General features: G+C 43.4%; 1 protein-coding gene across 1 annotated transcript in view; it reads left to right on the forward strand.

Annotated features, from left to right (window-relative positions):
- Positions 1-13,356, forward strand: part of LOC116477078 (tubulin-specific chaperone cofactor E-like protein) — a 171,086-nt gene extending 157,730 nt beyond the window's left edge. The window contains exons 28-31 of the mRNA XM_032167736.2: positions 9,696-9,858; positions 10,946-11,033; positions 11,634-11,750; positions 12,578-13,356. Of these exons, the coding sequence (XP_032023627.2) occupies positions 9,696-9,858; positions 10,946-11,033; positions 11,634-11,750; positions 12,578-12,678 (469 nt within the window). The 3' untranslated portion in view covers positions 12,679-13,356. The remainder of the gene's footprint in view (positions 1-9,695; positions 9,859-10,945; positions 11,034-11,633; positions 11,751-12,577) is intronic.
- Positions 13,357-17,924: the final 4,568 nt, after the last annotated feature.

Raw genomic sequence — 17,924 nt, forward strand, 5'->3', positions numbered from 1 at the left:
AACAGTCTGTAATGATTCTTTGTATTTCTGTGGTATCAGTAGTATTATCTTCTTTTTTATTTCTGATTTTACTTGGGTTTTTTGTCTTTTTTCCCCTTAAGTTAGTCTAACCAGTGCTTTATCATTTTGTTATCTTTTAAAAAACCAAATTTACATTTCATTGATTCTTTGCTTGTTTTGATCTCTATTTAGCTCTGGCCTAATCTTTGTTATTTTTTTCCTTCTACTAATTTTGGATTTAATTTTCTACTTTTTTGATGTAGGTGTATATTGCAATAAGTTTTCCTCTTAGCACTGTTTTTTGTTGTATCTCACATGTTTTGGTATGTTCTGTTTCCATTTTCACTTTTTAAAAAAAATTTTTTTAAATCTCCTTCTTAATTTATTCATTGACCCAGTGCTTGTTCAGGAGCATGTTGCCTAATTTCTAAGTATTTGTTCAGTGTCCAAAATTTCTCTTATTATTGATTTCTAGTTTTATTCCATTGTGGTCTGAGAAGATAGTCGATATGATTTCAATTTTTAAAAATTTGTCAGGACTTGGTTTTTGGCCTAACATATGGTCTATCTTGGAAAATATTCTGTGTACTAATGAGAAAAATGTGTATTATGCAGCTGTTGGGTAAAATGTTCTGTAAATGGCTGTTAGGTCCATTTGGTCTAAAGTGCAATTTAAATAAAATTTTTTTGTTGATTTTCTTTCCAATGTTGAGAGTAGGGTGTTGAATTCCCCAACTTTCATTACTTTGGAATTTATCTCTCCCTTTAGATCCAATAATATTTGCTTTACATATTTGAGTGCTGTGATGTTGGATGGATATATATTTAGAATTGTTGTATCCTCTTGCTGAATTTATCCTTTCTTCATTATGTCATGATCTTCTTTGTCTCTTTTTACAGCCTTTGACTTAAAGTCTGTTATATCTGATACAAATATAGCTACTCCTGCTTGCTTTTGGTTTTGATTGTCACAAATTATCTTTTTCCATCCCATTACTTTCAGTCTATGTGTTTCTTCACAGGTGAAGTCAGTTTCTTGTAGGCAGCATATATTTGAGGTTTTTTTTTTGTTTGTTTTTTGTTTTTTTTTTTTAGCTGTTCAGCCAGTCTATATCTTTTAAGTGGGGAATTTAATCTGCTTACATTCAAGGTTATTATTGATAAGTGAGAACTTATTCCTGTCATTTTGTTTATTGTTTTATGGTTGTGTACCCTTTGTTTCATTCTCTTGTATCATTTATTATTGTGGTTTGGTGGATTTCTGTAGCAGTAACATTTGACTCCTTCTCTTTCTGTTTTGTGTGTATGATCTGCCACTGAGTTTACACTTTTGTGTGTTTTTATTATGTCATATATCAACCCTTCACTTCCAAATGTAGGACACACTTAAATTTTCTTGTAGGGCTGGCCTGGTGGTGAATTCCCTCAGTTTTTGCTTGTCTGGGAAATACTATTTTTCTTCATTTTTGAAGGATAGCTTTGCTGGGTATAGTATTCTTGATTAGCAGGTGTTTTTTCTTTCAGCACTTTGAATATATCCTTGCATTCTCTCCTATCCTACAAGAGTTCTGCTGAGAGATCTGCTGTTGGTCTGATGGGGTTCCATTATATATAACTTCATGCTTTTCTTTCACTGTTTTTAGAATTCTGTCTTTGGCTTTTGTCACTTTGAGTGTAATATGCCTTGGAGAAGACATTTTTGGGTTGAATCTATTTGGGATCTTTGAGCTTCCTGTATGTAGATGTTTATATCTCTTGCAAGACTTGAGAAGTTTTCAGCTATTATTTCATTAAATAGGTTTTCTATGCCTTTGGACATCTTTTGCCCTTCTGGAACTCCCCAAATTGGAATATTTGGTCACTTTATAGTGTCTTATATTTAACATAGGATTTCTTCTTTCTTTCTTATTCCTTTTTTTTTTTTCCTGACTAGGTTATTTCAAAGACCTGTATTCAAGTTTTAAAATTCTTTATTCTGGCCAGGCACGGTGGCTCACACCTGTAATCCCAGCACTTTGGGAGGCTGAGGCGGGTGGATCATGAGGTCAGGAGATCGAGATCATCCTGGCTAACACAGTGAAACCCTGTATCTACTATACAAAAAATTAGCCGGGCATGGTGGCATGTGTCTATAGTCTCAGCTACTCGGGAGGCTGAGGCAGGAGAATCACTTGAACTCAGGAGGCAGAGGTTGCAGTGAGCTGAGATCTCACCACTGCACTCCAGCCTGGTGACAGAGCAAGACTCTATCTCAAAAAAAAAAATTCTTTATTCTGTTTGATCTAGCATATTGTTGAAGCTCTTGATTGTATTTTTGAATTTCATTCATTGAATTCTTCAGTTCCAAAATTTCTGTTCGGTTCCTTTTATCTGTCTCTTTGTTGAATTTCTCACTCAGATCATGAATTATTTTTCTGATTTCTTTGTATTGTTTATTTGTGTTTTCCTGTATCTCACTGAACTTCATTAGTATCATTATATTGAATTCTTTGTCAGGTATTTCATAGATTTCTTTTTTTGTTGGAATGTGTTGCTGGAGAATTATTATTATTATTTTTTATTTTTTTATTTTTTGAAATGGAGTTTTGCTCTTGTTGCCCAGGCTGGAGTGCAATGGCGCAATCTCAGTTCACCACAACCTCTGCCTCCTGGGTTCAAGTGATTCTCCTGCCTCAGCCTCCTGAGTAGCTGGGATTATAGGAATGTGCCACCATGCCCAGCTAATTTTTGTATTTTCAGTAGAGACGGGTTTCTCCATGTTGGTTAAGCTAGTCTCAAACTCACAACCTCAGGTGATCCGCCCACCTTGGCCTCACAAAGTGCTGGGATTACAGGCATGAGCCACCATGCCTGGTCACTGGAGAATTATTGTGTTCTTATTGTGTCCTTGCTTTTTTATATTTCTTATGTCTTTATATTTGTTTCTGTGCATCTGGTATAATAGTTGCTTCTCCAATTTTATGGATTGGCTTTTGTAGGGATGGAGTTTTTCCTATAGATGTATCTATAGTGTTGGTTGGGTTTGACTTTGGCTTTGATTCTGAGCGGACACAGCAGTGTAGTCTCCATATGATTTCTTCAGCTGTAATCAGCATCAGTCATGTCTGTGAGTTAGTCAGTGACTTGGGCTATTAGTGGAGGATATGGTGAGGCTTTGCTGGGGACAGGGATGCCAGATGGGCCAGTCCTTGGGTACCAGTGGTGGTGATAGCAGGCTAGGCATGCCAGCTTTTGGGCCCCTGGGTGGCATTAACAAGCACTCATGGTAGTAGGTCTGAGTGGGCCAATCCTTGGTCAGTAGTAGCAGTGGGCCGGGTGGGTGGGTCCTCAGGCCCTAAGTGGTGTGTGTGGCATCAGGGATGGCAGTAGCAGCAGTGGGCCAACTCTCAGGCCCCAGAGCTTCACATGGGAGTGCCAGTGGTGGTGGCAGTGGGCCAGTCCTCAGGTCCTCAGGTGGCACATGGGTGAGTTCTGGCAGTGGCGGCAGGCTGGGTGGGCCTGTCCTCAGGTTCCCAATAGGCAAATTTTAAAGGCAAATGTAGTTGTTGGCAGTGGTAGACAGGGTAGGGCAATCCATAAGCCCCCAGATGATGTGCATGGGTGCTGGGAGTGGCAAGCAGGGCAGGCCTATCTTCAGATCCCTTGATGATGTGTGTGAGCACAGGGGTGGGCTGATCCCCAGGCTCCCTGATGGTGCATGTGAGCACTGGCAGTGGGTGGGGCAGGTCTGTTGTCAGGCCCCCCGATGGTGCATGCAGCCATCAGTGTTAGTGGATGGGGCAGGTTGATCCCTAAATCCCCCCAACAACACACTTGGTTGCCAGTGGTGGTGGCAACACATTGGTTAGGCCTGTCCTTAGACCCCTGGAAGATGTGTATGGGAGCCAGTGGTGACTGGTGGGTGAGTCAAACCCCAGATCCCTCGACAACATACATGGGCACCAGTGGTGGTGGGTGGGGCAGGCCTGTCCTCAGGCCCCATGACAGCACCTGGTGGGCTGATCTTCAGGCCCCCTGAAGGTGTATATGGGTGTCTAGTGGCCCTGCTGCTGGGGAAGTGGCGGAGTTGCTGACAGTGGCAGCAGCTGCAGGCAGGTGGCTCTTGGGTTCTGGGGAGCTTGTGCATCAGCCCCTTTGCCCTGGGGACAGCCTCCCTGGTGCACTGCGTCACCTGTTCCCCAGGGTGTAGGACACTGTGTGGGTTAGAGTGCTTAGACCCACCTGCACCACTGAGTCCAGCCAGTGTTGTGAACCTGCATCCTTTTAAGTAGACATGGGGGTGGGTGTTAGCAGGGCTCCAAGGATGTGAAGAAGCAGGGGATGTTGGGCCCCAGGGCAAGATATAGTCTGATGGGGGCTGGGCTCTCAACATGGCACCATGCTGCAGCTGCTTGGGTCTAGGGGGCTGGAGGGTGTGCGCTTCAGTGTGAACTCCTGCTCTGAAACAATACTGTTAGGTGGAGTCCAGGTAGCTTCCTATACTAGTCTAAGGGCCCAAATGGCTCTCCCATGGCTAGCATTACCAAAGTCCGCAGTGGAATATGGACCACTGGGGATCTCTCAATTACCTTTTCCCATATTGGGAAGTTTCTCCTGGCTCCAAGCTGACCCTAGCAGGGCCAACTGCTTTGTTTCCCTTTATTTTTATGCCTCAGAGATCCTCTGTCCCTCTTTTGCTGAATTCCAGTGTTCTTTCTTTGATGCTCTATTCAACTTGTGATAGTCTACTCATTGTTTTGGTCCATCTTTGTTAGGGAGGCAAGTTCTGGGTGCCTCTAGCCAGCCATCTTGAAGCCTGTAATAATTTTTTTTTTTTTTTTTTGAGACATGGTCTCACTCTGTTGCCCAGGCTAGAGTATGGTGGTATGATTATGGCTCAATGCAGTCTCAACATCCTGGGCTCAAGTGATCCTCCCACCTCAGCCTCCTGAGTAGTTGGGACTACAGGCACACACCACCATGCCCAGCTAATTTTCTCTATTTTTCGTAGAGACTTGGTCTCCCTGTGTTGTTCAGGCTGGTCTTGAACTCTTGGGCTCAAGTGATCCTCCCATCTTCGCCTCCCAAAGTGCTAGGATTACAGGTGTGACCTACCATGCCAGCCAGCCTACAATAATTCTTAAAGCAGGTGAATGTATTAATCACAGTTCTAAGTGGTAGAGACCAATTCAAACTAGTTTATGCAAAAACCAAGGCATTTAATGGTTACAACACCAAATCACAGGAGTGGATGTCACTTCAGAGATGATTAGATCCAGGGAGCCAGATGCTATCAACACTCTCCTCTTGTTTTATCCCTTGTCTCCTCCTCTCTCTCTCTCTATTGACCTTGTTAGACACTGGCAATCCTAGACTCACATTCTTTTTATTTTATTTTATTTTATTTTATTATTATACTTTAGGTTTTAGGGTACATGTGCACAATGTGCAGGTTTGTTACATATGTATCCATGTGCCATGTTGGTGTGCTGCATCCATTAACTCCTCATTCAGCATTAGGTATATCTCCTAATGCTGTCCCTCCCCCCTCCCCACAACCCACAACAGTCCCCGGAGTGTGATGTTCCCCTTCCTGTGTCCATGAGTTCTCGTTGTTCAATTCCCACCTATGAGTGAGAACATGTGGTGTTTGGTTTTTTGTCCTTGCGATAGTTTACTGAGAATGATGTTTTCCAGTTTCATCCGTGTCCCTACAAAGGACATGAACTCATCATTTTTTATGGCTGCATAGTATTCCATGGTGTATATGTGCCACATTTTCTTAATCCAGTCTATCGTTGTTGGACATTTGGGTTGGTTCCAAGTCTTTGCTATTGTGGATAGTGCTGCAATAAACATACGTGTGCATGTGTCTTTATAGAAGCATGATTTATAGTCCTTTGGGTATATACCCAGTAATGGGATGGCTGGGTCAAATGGGATTTCTAGTTCTAGATCCCTGAGGAATGGCCACACTGACTTCCACAATGGCTGAACTAGTTTACAGTCCCACCAACAGTGTAAAAGTGTTCCTGTTTCTCCACATCCTCTCCAGCACCTGTTGTTTCCTGACTTTTGAATGATGGCCATTCTAACTGGTGTGAGATGGTATCTCACTGTGGTTTTGATTTGCATTTCTCTGATGGCCAGTGATGATGAGCATTTTTTCATGTGTTTTTTGGCTGCATAAATGTCTTCTTTTGAGAAGTGTTTGTTCATGTCCTTCGCCTTTCTTGATGGGGTTGTTTTTTTTCTTGTAAATTTGTTTGAGTTCATTGTAGTTTCTGGATATTAGCCCTTTGTCAGATGAGTAGTTTGCAAAAATTTTCTCCCATTCTGTAGGTTGCCTGTTCACTCTGATGGTAGTTTCTTTTGCTGTGCAGAAGCTCTTTAGTTTAGTTAGACCCCATTTGTCAATTTTGGCTTTTGTTGCCATTGCTTTTGGTGTTTTAGACATGAAGTCCTTGCCCACGCCTATGTCCTGAATGGTATTGCCTAGGTTTTCTTCTAGGGTTTTTATGGTTTTAGGTCTAACATGTAAGTCTTTAATCCATCTTGAATTAATTTTTGTATAAGGTGTAAGGAAGGGATCCAGTTTCAGCTTTCTACATATGGCTAGCCAGTTTTCCCAGCACCATTTATTAAATAGGGAATCCTTTCTCCATTTCTTGTTTTTGTCAGGTTTGTAAAAGATCAGATAGTTGTAGATATGCGGCATCATTTCTGAGGGCTCTGTTCTGTTCCATTGATCTATGTCTCTGTTGTGGTACCAGTACCATGCTGTTTTGGTTACTGTAGCCTTGTAGTATAATTTGAAGCCTAGACTCACATTCTTATAGCATAACCAATGAGGACAGAGCACTTCTAACTCCAGTGCAGGGAATCCCAGGCCTATCCTGGACCACTTGCTTATCCTTCATTTGGCGGGTAGGGTTATGCACCGTTGCATTTGCCTGGCCTGGTCAGCACCCATCCCTGTGGTGGTCAGAGAGTGCTGTGGATACTGTAAGTAGCTTTATGGTTGAGGGGAAGAGGCATGGTTTCCCAAGAGAAGAAGGATGTGGTTCTGGGAAGACAAACAATAGACATTCACTAGTTTGCAGATGAAACAGGCTCAGAGAGGCTAGGCACAGTGCTCACTCAAGGTCACACAACTATCAAGGAGCAGAGAAGAAATCCTTTAGGTTTCAAGACACACTGACTCCCTAAGTGACCAGATGTGGTGAATGGCATGGGTTGCTGAGGTGTATTGTGGAATTTTCAGCAAAGACCTCACTAAGGCATTTGTATTTCTGAATTGATGTTTATCCTCCTTAGAGGCAAAGGGAGGGACGTGGTGACTACTTGGTGTCCTGCAGGCCTAGATGAGTGGGTGAGCATTACAATTATCCTTTTGTCCATGTTTCTTCCTCCTCTTTTTGTATTCCTTTCGCAACATAAAAGGGTTAAGATATGAGACACTCTACAAATGCAAACCCAGATTAGAGGGCTTATGTCTCCTTTGAAGGACGTGGTAGCATTTAGCATTTTAAAAATGGTATTTAATAGACTTGACCCAGAGAGGGAGAGCGAGCCAGAGAGCATGTTCATAAATCTCAGCTTACCCCAGTGTCTGTCTGAATAAATGTCTTCAAATTAAACTGTGGTTGGGTGGGAAGTGACTTCTTTATGTAGGTGAATCCATTAGTCCTCCTAACCTTTCTTGGAGGGATGTGGTTATTGTTTTTTTTCAGTACACTTAGGGAAACCAGATGTTCAATGCTTAATGAATGAGCTGCAAAATGGGTCCACTAAAGTGTTTTGGGGTCAGTTGTTTCTCTCCAGCCGTGTGGAGGGCAGAGACAGCAGCAACTTCTACAAGTGGCTTGTAAGTCTGGGGACACGCAGGCCACTTCTGTTTTCTCTTCATGTGCTAGACAGAGGAAAGGGCAGCTGTTTCATTGTTAATAGAAGATTCTAGTGCTTGGCATATGTCCTCACTCTAAGAAAGACAGCCAGATAGCCATTCCTGCCTCTCTATGCCCTTTCCTTCAGTTTTTCTGATACGTAAACGTCGAGTCTTCTTCTTGGGAGAGAGTTGGTGGTCTGGTTAAGAGGGAAGGTCAGGCCAGGCGCGGTGGCTCACGCTTGTAATCCCAGCACTTTGGGAGGCCGAGGCGGGCGGATCACGAGGTCAGGAGATCGAGACCACGGTGAAACCCTGTCTCTACTAAAAATACAAAAAATTAGCCGGGTGTGGTGGCGGGCGCCTGTAGTCCCAGCTACTTGGAGAGGCTGAGGCAGGAGAATGGCGTGAACCCGGGAGGCGGAGCTTGCAGTGAGCCGAGATCGTGCCACTGCATTCCAGCCTGGGTGACAGAGCGAGACTCCGTCTCAAAAAAAAAAAAAAAAAAAAAAAAAAAAAAAAGAGGGAAGGTCAGTGTGAAGACTGAAGAGCTGTTACCACTTTAGAATCCTTGAGCCTGTTCAGATTATCCAAATGAATAACAGTGTTAAGGAAAAGTATGGCATGTAAGTTTTTGTTTCAAAGCACTTCAGAGGCTATTTACTTGAAAAGCAACTTGCATTTTGCCTAGAAGGCTAATTACAAAACATATTAAGTGTGGGAATGCTGAAGGATAACTTCAATTTTTAATTTTCCTTATTGCTAAGCTATTTAATCCTGTGGACTAGGGAAAGGAAATATAAGGAAAAGAGTCACCCTTTTTATCTTTATCATCTTAAAGAGCTTTTTGGCTCCTATGGGCCAGCCTTGGCTGTGGCAACACCATTTGTTCACTCATTCATTCATCTGACAAAAGTTTTCAAATACATGCCACATGCCATGTAGTGCATTGGAGACACAGTAAGGAACATGACTTGGTTCCTGCACTCAAGGAGCTCAACAGAGGGCTGTTGGCAAACCCAGGAAAGGCCATTTGTTTGTGCCTGGTCTGGGCATGACTAGGGGACATTTATAAAATAGAGGGTACCATAGAACTGGTGTTGGAGAAAGGGCAGGAGTGATGCATTGGACAAAGAGCAGGAAGATCTTCCAGGTGGGGGAAACATTGCATGAAAAGACACAGGACTATAGGAGACTCTGATGCATTTGGGGAACTATACATAGTTGAAGCAAGGTATCTGTGCCTGAGAGATGTCTTGGCTGGGGTTGTCTCTTGGCTCAATACCACAAGAAGGAAGGGGGCTGAGAAAAATGGCAGTCAGTTGCATCAAAACGACTCTGCAGCTCACCCCGACTGGTCTTCTTTCCCCTCCAGCTCCTACCTATTTTGACGCGTGGGAAGTATTCCCAACAGAGTTTGAGTCAGGGGCCCTTGCCAACATTGATAATTAACTGAAGAAAGTACAGAAGAAGTAAGAATGAATCTTGTGTTTATGAAATTGGTATCGGTAGAACACAACATTATGAGGGGGCGGAATGAGAAACTGAAGTGTGGGGAAATTGAATGTGGTCCCTGCAGTCGTTTTGTTTTTAGTTGCAGTTAGGATACGAATTCAAGGTGGTGTTTGATGTTTCAAAACAAACTATAAAAACATGAGGGAGTAATAACAAATGACAAGCCCGTGCAGTCCAGAGGTCACTTTCAAATGTAAAGGCATTTCTGCCATTTATGGTGGTTTTATGTGAAAAGTGAAATTTTGAAATTAAGATGAGGATTAAAGTGTAAGAGGAAAACATGTGAAGCAAAGATTCCATTATTTTTTCTGAATAGGTGTCAGAACCTCAAAGATAACACCATTGGCATCGAGGAGAATGCAGTCTCCCTGACCTGTCGCTTTCACGTCACCGTCTTTAAATTCATAGGGGATTATGACGAAGTTCACCTTCACTGTGCAGTGTCACTCTGCGACTCAGAAAAGTACTCCTGTAAAATCGTAAGTGAGAGTGTGAAAACAAAGTGCTTAGCCTTATTTCTCACTGTCTCGGTTTCCCAACTTGAGGATCGTGAATGCCAGGTGACCGGACTGGAATCATCCATAGATGCTTGGGGTGGACAGTCATCTTTGATGGGACAGTGAGAGAGAACACGGGGAAATATATCTATTTACTCTTCTATCTCTGAATTGTCAACCAGTCATTGGCTTAACGCTAGACTAGGGTTTCTCAAAGCTCGGCACTGTTCACATTTTGGACTGAATAATTCTTTGTTGCGGAGGACTGTTCTGTGCACTGTAGGATGTTAGCAACATCCCTCACCTCTACCCATGGATACCAATCACATCTTCCCCCAGTTTCAACACCCAAAATGTCTCCAGATGTTGCCATTTGGCCTGATTGAGAACCACTGCACTAGAGTCTCAAGGAGCCAGGCGGCCTGACTCTAATGACCATTGGACCAAGTTCCACTCCACTACAGAACCAAGCTCTTGAGCTCAGGATACAATGTATCCAGGTGTCCTGCAGCTCACCTGTTCTACATCAGGACTCTGGAGCGGGTGAGGGATGAGGTAGCAAACCAATTATCTCTTCTGTGCCAGGCTTCCACCTCCACCACTTACAGGCTGGGTCCTTAAGATTTGATTGCACAGATACCTGGCCCCTAGCCTTTAACATTGCAACTTTATGCTTACACCATGTTTGCAGAATCAAGATGTGAATTATGGTCAGAGCAATTTACAGATGATACTGCATACATTAGTGTCTGATGAGACACAGCAATCTTATGCCTGGGCAGGGAGCTTCTTTGAATCTAATTCCAGTGTGGATCAATCAGAAATGAAGGAGATATTTTTAAAAAGGAAAAGTACTAATTCCAGTGTGGAGAGTGTGCTTAATTCTGTTCAACATACAGCCTAGAGTCCCAGTGGATTCAATGATCAAGAATGCATTGGTTCTAATTAATCTGAGCAGCCATAATGCTTGAGGCCAGAGCCACTGCCTCTTTTAGAGGTGAAAACATGGTGAAGAATAAGTTATCAGCTTAATTGTGTGGAATTTTCCCCCTGGTATTCTGTCTTGCAGACCTGCCCACAAAATTCCAGGATTGCCACCGATTACACAAAAGAACCCAAAGAACAGATCATTTCAGTGGGACCTATTAGGAGAAAAAGTATGTATGTTCTCTAAAACACACCCTAAATTATTAAAACAACGGGATTTGAAGGCTCAGACGTGTTTCACCTCTGATGTGGGTCCAGTGGACGAGGAGGCTGGTGTTGGGGACACCAGTTTGAGAACATCACCTGCTTCCTTAAAGACATCTTTTCATTTACTTGTAAACATTCAACAACGGCATTGAGGTTTTCTTCGTCCTCCTCTTTTTTTTTTTTTTTTTTTTTTGAGACAGAGTCTTTCTCTGTCGCCCAGGCTGGAGTGCGGTGGCACCATCTCGGCTCACTGCAAGCTCAGCCTCCCGGGTTCATGCCATTCTCCTGCCTCAGCCTCCCGAGTAGCTGGGACTACAGGCGCCCGCCCCCACGCCTGGCTAATTTTTTTGTATTTTTAGTAGAGACGGGGTTTCACCGTGTTAGCCAGGATGGTCTCAATCTCCTGACCGCGTGATCCACCCGTCAGCCTCCCACAGTGCTGGGATTACAGGCGTGAGCCGCCGCGCCCAGCGTGTCCTCCTCTCTTTTTAAAGCCTTTCCCTTTGATACCAGTGGAAGGGTTGAACTGTCTGTGGTTAATCTTCCTACCTGCTCTTTTGTAGGGCTGGACTGGTGTGAGGACAATGGAGGGTGTGAGCAGATTTGCACGAGCCGGGTGGACGGGCCTCTCTGCAGCTGTGTAACAGGAACCCTGCAGGAGGACGGCAAGAGCTGCAGAGGTAGACACTCTTCTACCCTGGGGCAGGCAGCTGGGGGATATGGGAGGCTCTTTACCACCAGAAGGAGAAATTCAGATTTGAAGGCCACTCGGTCAGCAACTCTCCCTTGACAACTCCAGAAATTAAGAAGGAAAGATGGGGAACATGCCCAAGGAATTCTAGGGCCATTAAACAAACAAACAAACAACAACAAAAAAAAAACCTTGCTCTTTCATCTAAAATATAAAGGTAATTTAAAAAAACAAGTTATCCAGCCAATTTTAAGGACCATATGTTGGCCTACATCTGGCTGCCAAGTCTACTTGGGCTAAGGTTGGGATTGGGATGCTTCCTCCAGCAAACAAGCCTCAGCATATGGCTTCCCTGACCTCTTACGAGGTTGGCAGGACTCTCTTCTTTTTTGAGATGGAGTTTTGCTCTGTCGCCCAGGCTGGAGTGCAGTGGCATGATCTCGGCTCACTGCAACCTCTGCCTCCCAGGTTCAAGTGATTATCCTGCCTCAGCCTCCGGAGTAACTGGGACTACAGGCACACGCCACCACGCCCGGCTAATTTTTGTATTTTTAGTAGAGACGGGGTTTCTCCATATTGGTCAGGCTGGTCTCAAACTCCTGACCTCGTGATCCGCCCGCGTTGGCCTCCCAAAGTAGGACTCTCTTAAAGATTGGATTAATTCTGCTACTTTGCTGCCTTAGGGCCATTTGGGTAAAATGGGTTCTTGGCGATGAAGTTTCCTTTCTTTAGCTGAGTGCTGCAAAGATGTCTGATCCCTATCAAACAGGTATTTTTTCACCCTGTAGGGCTTACTGTGTTCCTCTCTGTTTACAGCCTCTAATTCTTCAATCGAACTTCAAGTCTGGACACTTCTTCTCATCATGATCCAGATTTTATTATGGCATTTTGTCTATAAATCAGGCACAACCTCATAATTAACTCAAGGTTGCTATATAAAGTACTGTAATTTACTTACTTCAACTCCCTGTAGGATAAAAAGTGTGTGCCCTTAAGTCAAAACCTATTTGAAAGCGTCCAGCATCTCAAAATGATGCCACCTGCCTCCAACGGTCCAAGATCCAGAAACCAGCGACCATCCAAGCTCCTCTTTCAGAGTACAAAACGGGGCTTCTACAAGCCAGTTACGGAAAGTATATCTCTTGTGTAAAATTCCCAAACAGTTGTCACTAGAAACTTTGGTTCACATCAAAAAACAGTAAAGGAAAAATATTCTGGTTAGAGAAATGTGACTGGAAATCTGACCAGAGAAATCTGTCAAGCCACTGCTATTTCTGGATCACAGTTTTTTACAGAGAGAGGGCCTGTTGGAACGATTTTGAAGTGATGACTGGAAGGTTTGACTCCCTCTAAGGAATCTTGCTGGCGTTTGGAAGTGTCCGATCTATGTTACGCACGTGTCCTGTCTATGAGGCGCTTCTTCACCTACTGTGTCCTTCAACCTTGCCATGGCAGCTTTGGCCACTGGGGATACTGTTGACCTGGGGAACCCCACCCACTCTCCTACCCCCTCGAACCCAATCCCTTCTCTTTTTACAAATCAACCAAATACTTTTTAATGTGTTTTATCCTTAAATAAACTTTGTGTTCAAGTATTCTCATTACTTGGTGGCTGGAATCATTCTTATTGATGTTAAGCTTTGTACACTAAATAGCATGCCATGAATTTTTTTTTTTTTAAGAAGTAGCAGCAATTGGACCAGAAAGGCACTGTTGGCCAGAACGTTAATGCGCCATTATATTGTTCATGTGTACTTACAGAGCATTAGCAGAGCATTAAGGTACGGTGTAGAAGAGAAGCAGGTAGCATCCTCTTTTGTAAGTGGTACACAAACACGTATCTGCTATAATTAACTACAAAATGGAGGGCCTGCTAAGTATATCCCTGGAGTGCTTTGCTTTTTAAGGGCAAAAACAAAGTCAAACCCACGTCAGGTTTATTTTGAAGTTGTCTTGGATTTAAACGGATAGCGTTTTTGTATTTTTCTGGGAACTCTGAAAAGCTGAGCAAAAATGCTTAGTGTTCTTGAACATGAGTGTGGGTGAAATGGCCATTGTCTCATATGTCAAAGCACTGGCATCACACTGTCACTGGGCTGAAGAAGTGCGGTGTAGACTGAGTGTGCACTGAGCTGTTTTGTTCTCCCAGCCCCCTGGGAGAGTCAACACATTCTAGCTTATCTCAGCAGTCACACATGCTATGCAGCTAAGCGGACAACTGTTATTGATGGAGAAAAATACGTGCTTCTGCTTGGACATCTTAAGATCTTTGGGGAAAATGCTGAGCACTGAGATGGATTAAGGAGTCAAGCCATTGTCTATTCTAGTTGAGACACAGTACTTCTTCCCCAGCAAGTTAGAAATGAATGTTAGGTGTGTGTTCTTTTTTTTTTTTTTTTTTGAGACGAAGTCTCGCTCTGTCGCCCAGGCTGGAGTGCAGTGGCGCGATCTTGGCTCACTGCAAGCTCTGCCTCCTGGGTTCACGCCATTCTCCTGCCTCAGCCTCCCAGAGTAGCTGGGACTACAGGCACCCACCACCAAGCCCGGCTAGTTTTTTGTATTTTTTTAGTAGAGACGGGGTTTCACCATGTTAGCCAGGATGGTTTCAATCTCCTGACTTCGTGATCTGCCTGCCTCAGCCTCCCAAAGTGCTGGGATTACAGGTGTGAGCCACTGCGCCCTGCCTAAGTGTGTGTTCTTTGTTTGCATGAAAACCTGGATTCCATACTATCCCATACTTCAAGATCGGAGGATTCAGATGAGCTTATGCACCATTTCCATTCACACCATTAAGGGTTTAGGCTTTTGAAATCAAACAGATTATGAGTTGAATACAATAATATCTCATTTATGGTTTTACCTGAGATCCTTAGATGAATTTTTTTTTTTTTTTTTCCCCTGAGACAGGGTCTCACTCCTGTTGCCAAGGCTGGAGTCTATTGGCATGATCTTGGCTCACTGCAGCCTCGACTTCCTGTGCTCAAGTGATCCTACCACTTCAACCTTCTTAGTAGCTGTGACTACAGGCATGCACCACCATGCCAGGCTAATTTTTTATATTTTTAGTAGAGATGAGGTTTTACTATGTTGCCCAGGCTGGTCTCGAACTCCCGGGCTCAAGCAACCCACCCACCTTGGCCTCCTAAAGTGCTGGGATTATGGGCGTGAGCCACCACACCTGCCTTTTTAGATGAATTTTAACTGAAAACATATGAGGAGGAAATGGTGCATTACTTACTTGACAACACCTCTTTATTGATTCCCATATTAAAGTCATTGGAAATTCCTCGATTAAAAATTCTAGTTTTTTTTTCTTAAAGCTTTTTACTTGAAATCCTTTTTGCCACACTTTCATTCTTGGCTTTTGGTTTTCTCGCTTGGTTGGCATCCTTCACATATCTACCATCAGGATAAACCTGGTTGTAATGCCACAACAGAAAGCCCCAGGCCAGGTGTGGTGGCTTATACCTATAATTCCGGCACTTTGGGAGACCCAGGCAGACAGATCACCTGAGCCCAGGATATTGAGACCAGCCTGAGCAACATAGTGAGAGCCCATCTCTACAAAAAAAAAATACAAAAATTAGCCAGGGGTGGTGGCGCATGCCTGTAGTCTCAGCTACTTGGGAGGCTCAGCTGGGAGGATCGCTCGAGCCTGGGCGGTTGAGGCTGCAGTGAGCCGTGATCATGGCACTGCAATCCAGCCTGGACAACAGAATGAGATTTTGTCTCGAAAAAAGAGAACACCCCCACACTCTCAGTGACTTAACAAAGGTTTCTTTCTTACTCACACAAGTCGCCCCTGCTTTCGTGGTCATCCTGGAATGGAAGTTGCTGGAGGCTTTATTATCCTTCAATGTTGTCAGCTCAACGTGTGGCTTCAAGATTCGCCTTTGCAAGGGAGGACAGCCTGGAGAATCCCACCCTAGCTCTTCCATGCTTCTGCCTGAAGTGACACATATCGCTTCTGTTCCCACTTCATTGGTCTATGCCAGCCAGATAGCTGTAACTGACTTTTAGAGATGAGGAAGCACAAACATCTCATGTGCCTGGAAGGCAGAAGAACTGGAAATCAGTGATGATGGTGCTCACATTGCCTTTGAGTCCGTCACTTCTATCTGGATTAAAGAGAAATACTTCTACAGAACTGAAAACAAGTGGGCCCTTTAGTTGACTTCCTGGAAGGCAGAAGAACTGAGAGATGATCCTGGCTCTTCTACTAATTCTCTACTTGAAATACAAATTATTACATGCCTCAATACCTTAATTTTCCCCTATGTAACATAAGAACATGAAGCTTCTTTTCAAATGTTCTTATGTCACAAAGTGGCACTAGACACTTGACCTGGGGAACCCCACCCACTCTCCTACCCCCTCGAACCCAATCCCTTCTCTTTTTACAAAGAGAAGCCATATGATAGTATATGTTAAGATAATTTCAGAGCATTGCCTTTTCCTGCTGCTCTAAAAGATTTGCTTGCGGGGTGAAGGGGTGAGAAAGTGCATGCTTAGCAAAGGTTAAAAACGAAGTTAATTGGGAATCTTATTGACTTGGTATTTGTTTGATATCAAAAGAAACAACATCTTGGGGTCTGGCATTTGTGACCACTGGGAATTCTGTAATTAGTTTCTTAACCATTAGTAGGTATGTATTCTACTCAAAATTCTAATGACAAAACTTGAGAGCGCTAATTGTTTAACATTGTCTAATATTCTAGCTATTTTTAGAACCATTTGACATTTAGTGGGAGCTTGAAATCTAATAAAATTTCTTTCAACCAAAGGAATTAAGTAATTATCAAAAGACAACCATGCAGGGCTAGGGTGATAAAAAACTACTTCTTGGCCGGGCGTGGTGGCTCACGCTTGTAATCCTAGCACTTTGGGAGGCCGAGGCGGGCGGATCACAAGGTCAGGAGATCGAGACCACGGTGAAACCCCGTCTCTACTAAAACTACAAAAAACTAGCCGGGCGTGGTGGCGGGCGCCTGTAGTCCCAGCTACTCGGAGAGGCTGAGGCAGGAGAATGGCGTGAACCCGGGAGGCGGAGCTTGCAGTGAGCCGAGATTGTGCCACTGCACTCCAGCCTGGGCAACAGAGCCAGACTCCATCTCAAAAAAAAACAAACAAACAAACAAACAAAAAACTACTTCTTTACTAATTCTGAATTAATTTACCATCCACACTGTTTTGAACTTCCCAGCCTTTCTCCTAAAACTCAGGGGATCTCTACAGCTTGTACTTCATTGCAATTTGGGCCTGTTTAGAAGACCATGATGACACTTTGCAGTGCCCCATACGCTGACATCTGCAGCACGGTCCAGTGAAAAAGGAAATCAAACAGCACCCTCTAGCGTCTGCTTTTTATTTTTGCATGAAGCTCAAATGTGTATTGAACCACACCAATCGAATTATGATTCCTGTCCCCCGCCCCACTGCCACCCTGAAACCTTAGATGCAGAACATTACGAGAATATAGCTTTAGAAAACACATCAAATGCCAAGGACGTTTTCTGGAGAACAGTATGGGATTTATTTTTATGCATACAGCACGCATTACTCCAGGAAATACCAGCACTTGGCATCCCATGTAAATTTTGCTCTTAATATCTGTTTCTCTAATGTGTTGACAAAAATAGCTGTCAAGAAAAATTAAGTGTCTCTTTAAAATGTTGAGAAATAAACAATCTGATCAAGAAAAACCCATGCAATATTTAGTGGTCCTTTTCCCCCCAGCAGAATGTGAAATACTTTCATATGCATCTACAGCACAACAGCAATAACTCTGTTCTAAGGGAGGGCTCTGTTTGTGATGGTTTAATTATGTTTGCTGAAATACGACTCTCATATAAGACAACATCTCCATGGCAGAGGGACAGATCTCTGTGTCTATAGATAGAAAAAAAATACAAAAGACTCATCATTCCATGAAGAACTCAGCAATCAAATTCTATTTGCTAAGGAAACAAATGGAGGAAAAATGTTCACTGTACATTTCGTTGTGTGTTTCTGTTTGCATCTAGCCTCTAGGTTAGCTGTTGTTTTGTTCAGTAGCATAAGATACTGATGGTGAAATAGTTTTGAAATTAAGATAGTCTCCCATTGGATGAAATAGCAATCCCGTATGCACATGTAGCATCTTTCATAACTAATGCTTCGCCAC

This window comes from Hylobates moloch, unplaced genomic scaffold (assembly GCF_009828535.3).
Source record: "Hylobates moloch isolate HMO894 unplaced genomic scaffold, HMol_V3 SCAFFOLD_11, whole genome shotgun sequence".
Classification (NCBI taxonomy): Eukaryota; Metazoa; Chordata; class Mammalia; order Primates; family Hylobatidae; genus Hylobates; species Hylobates moloch.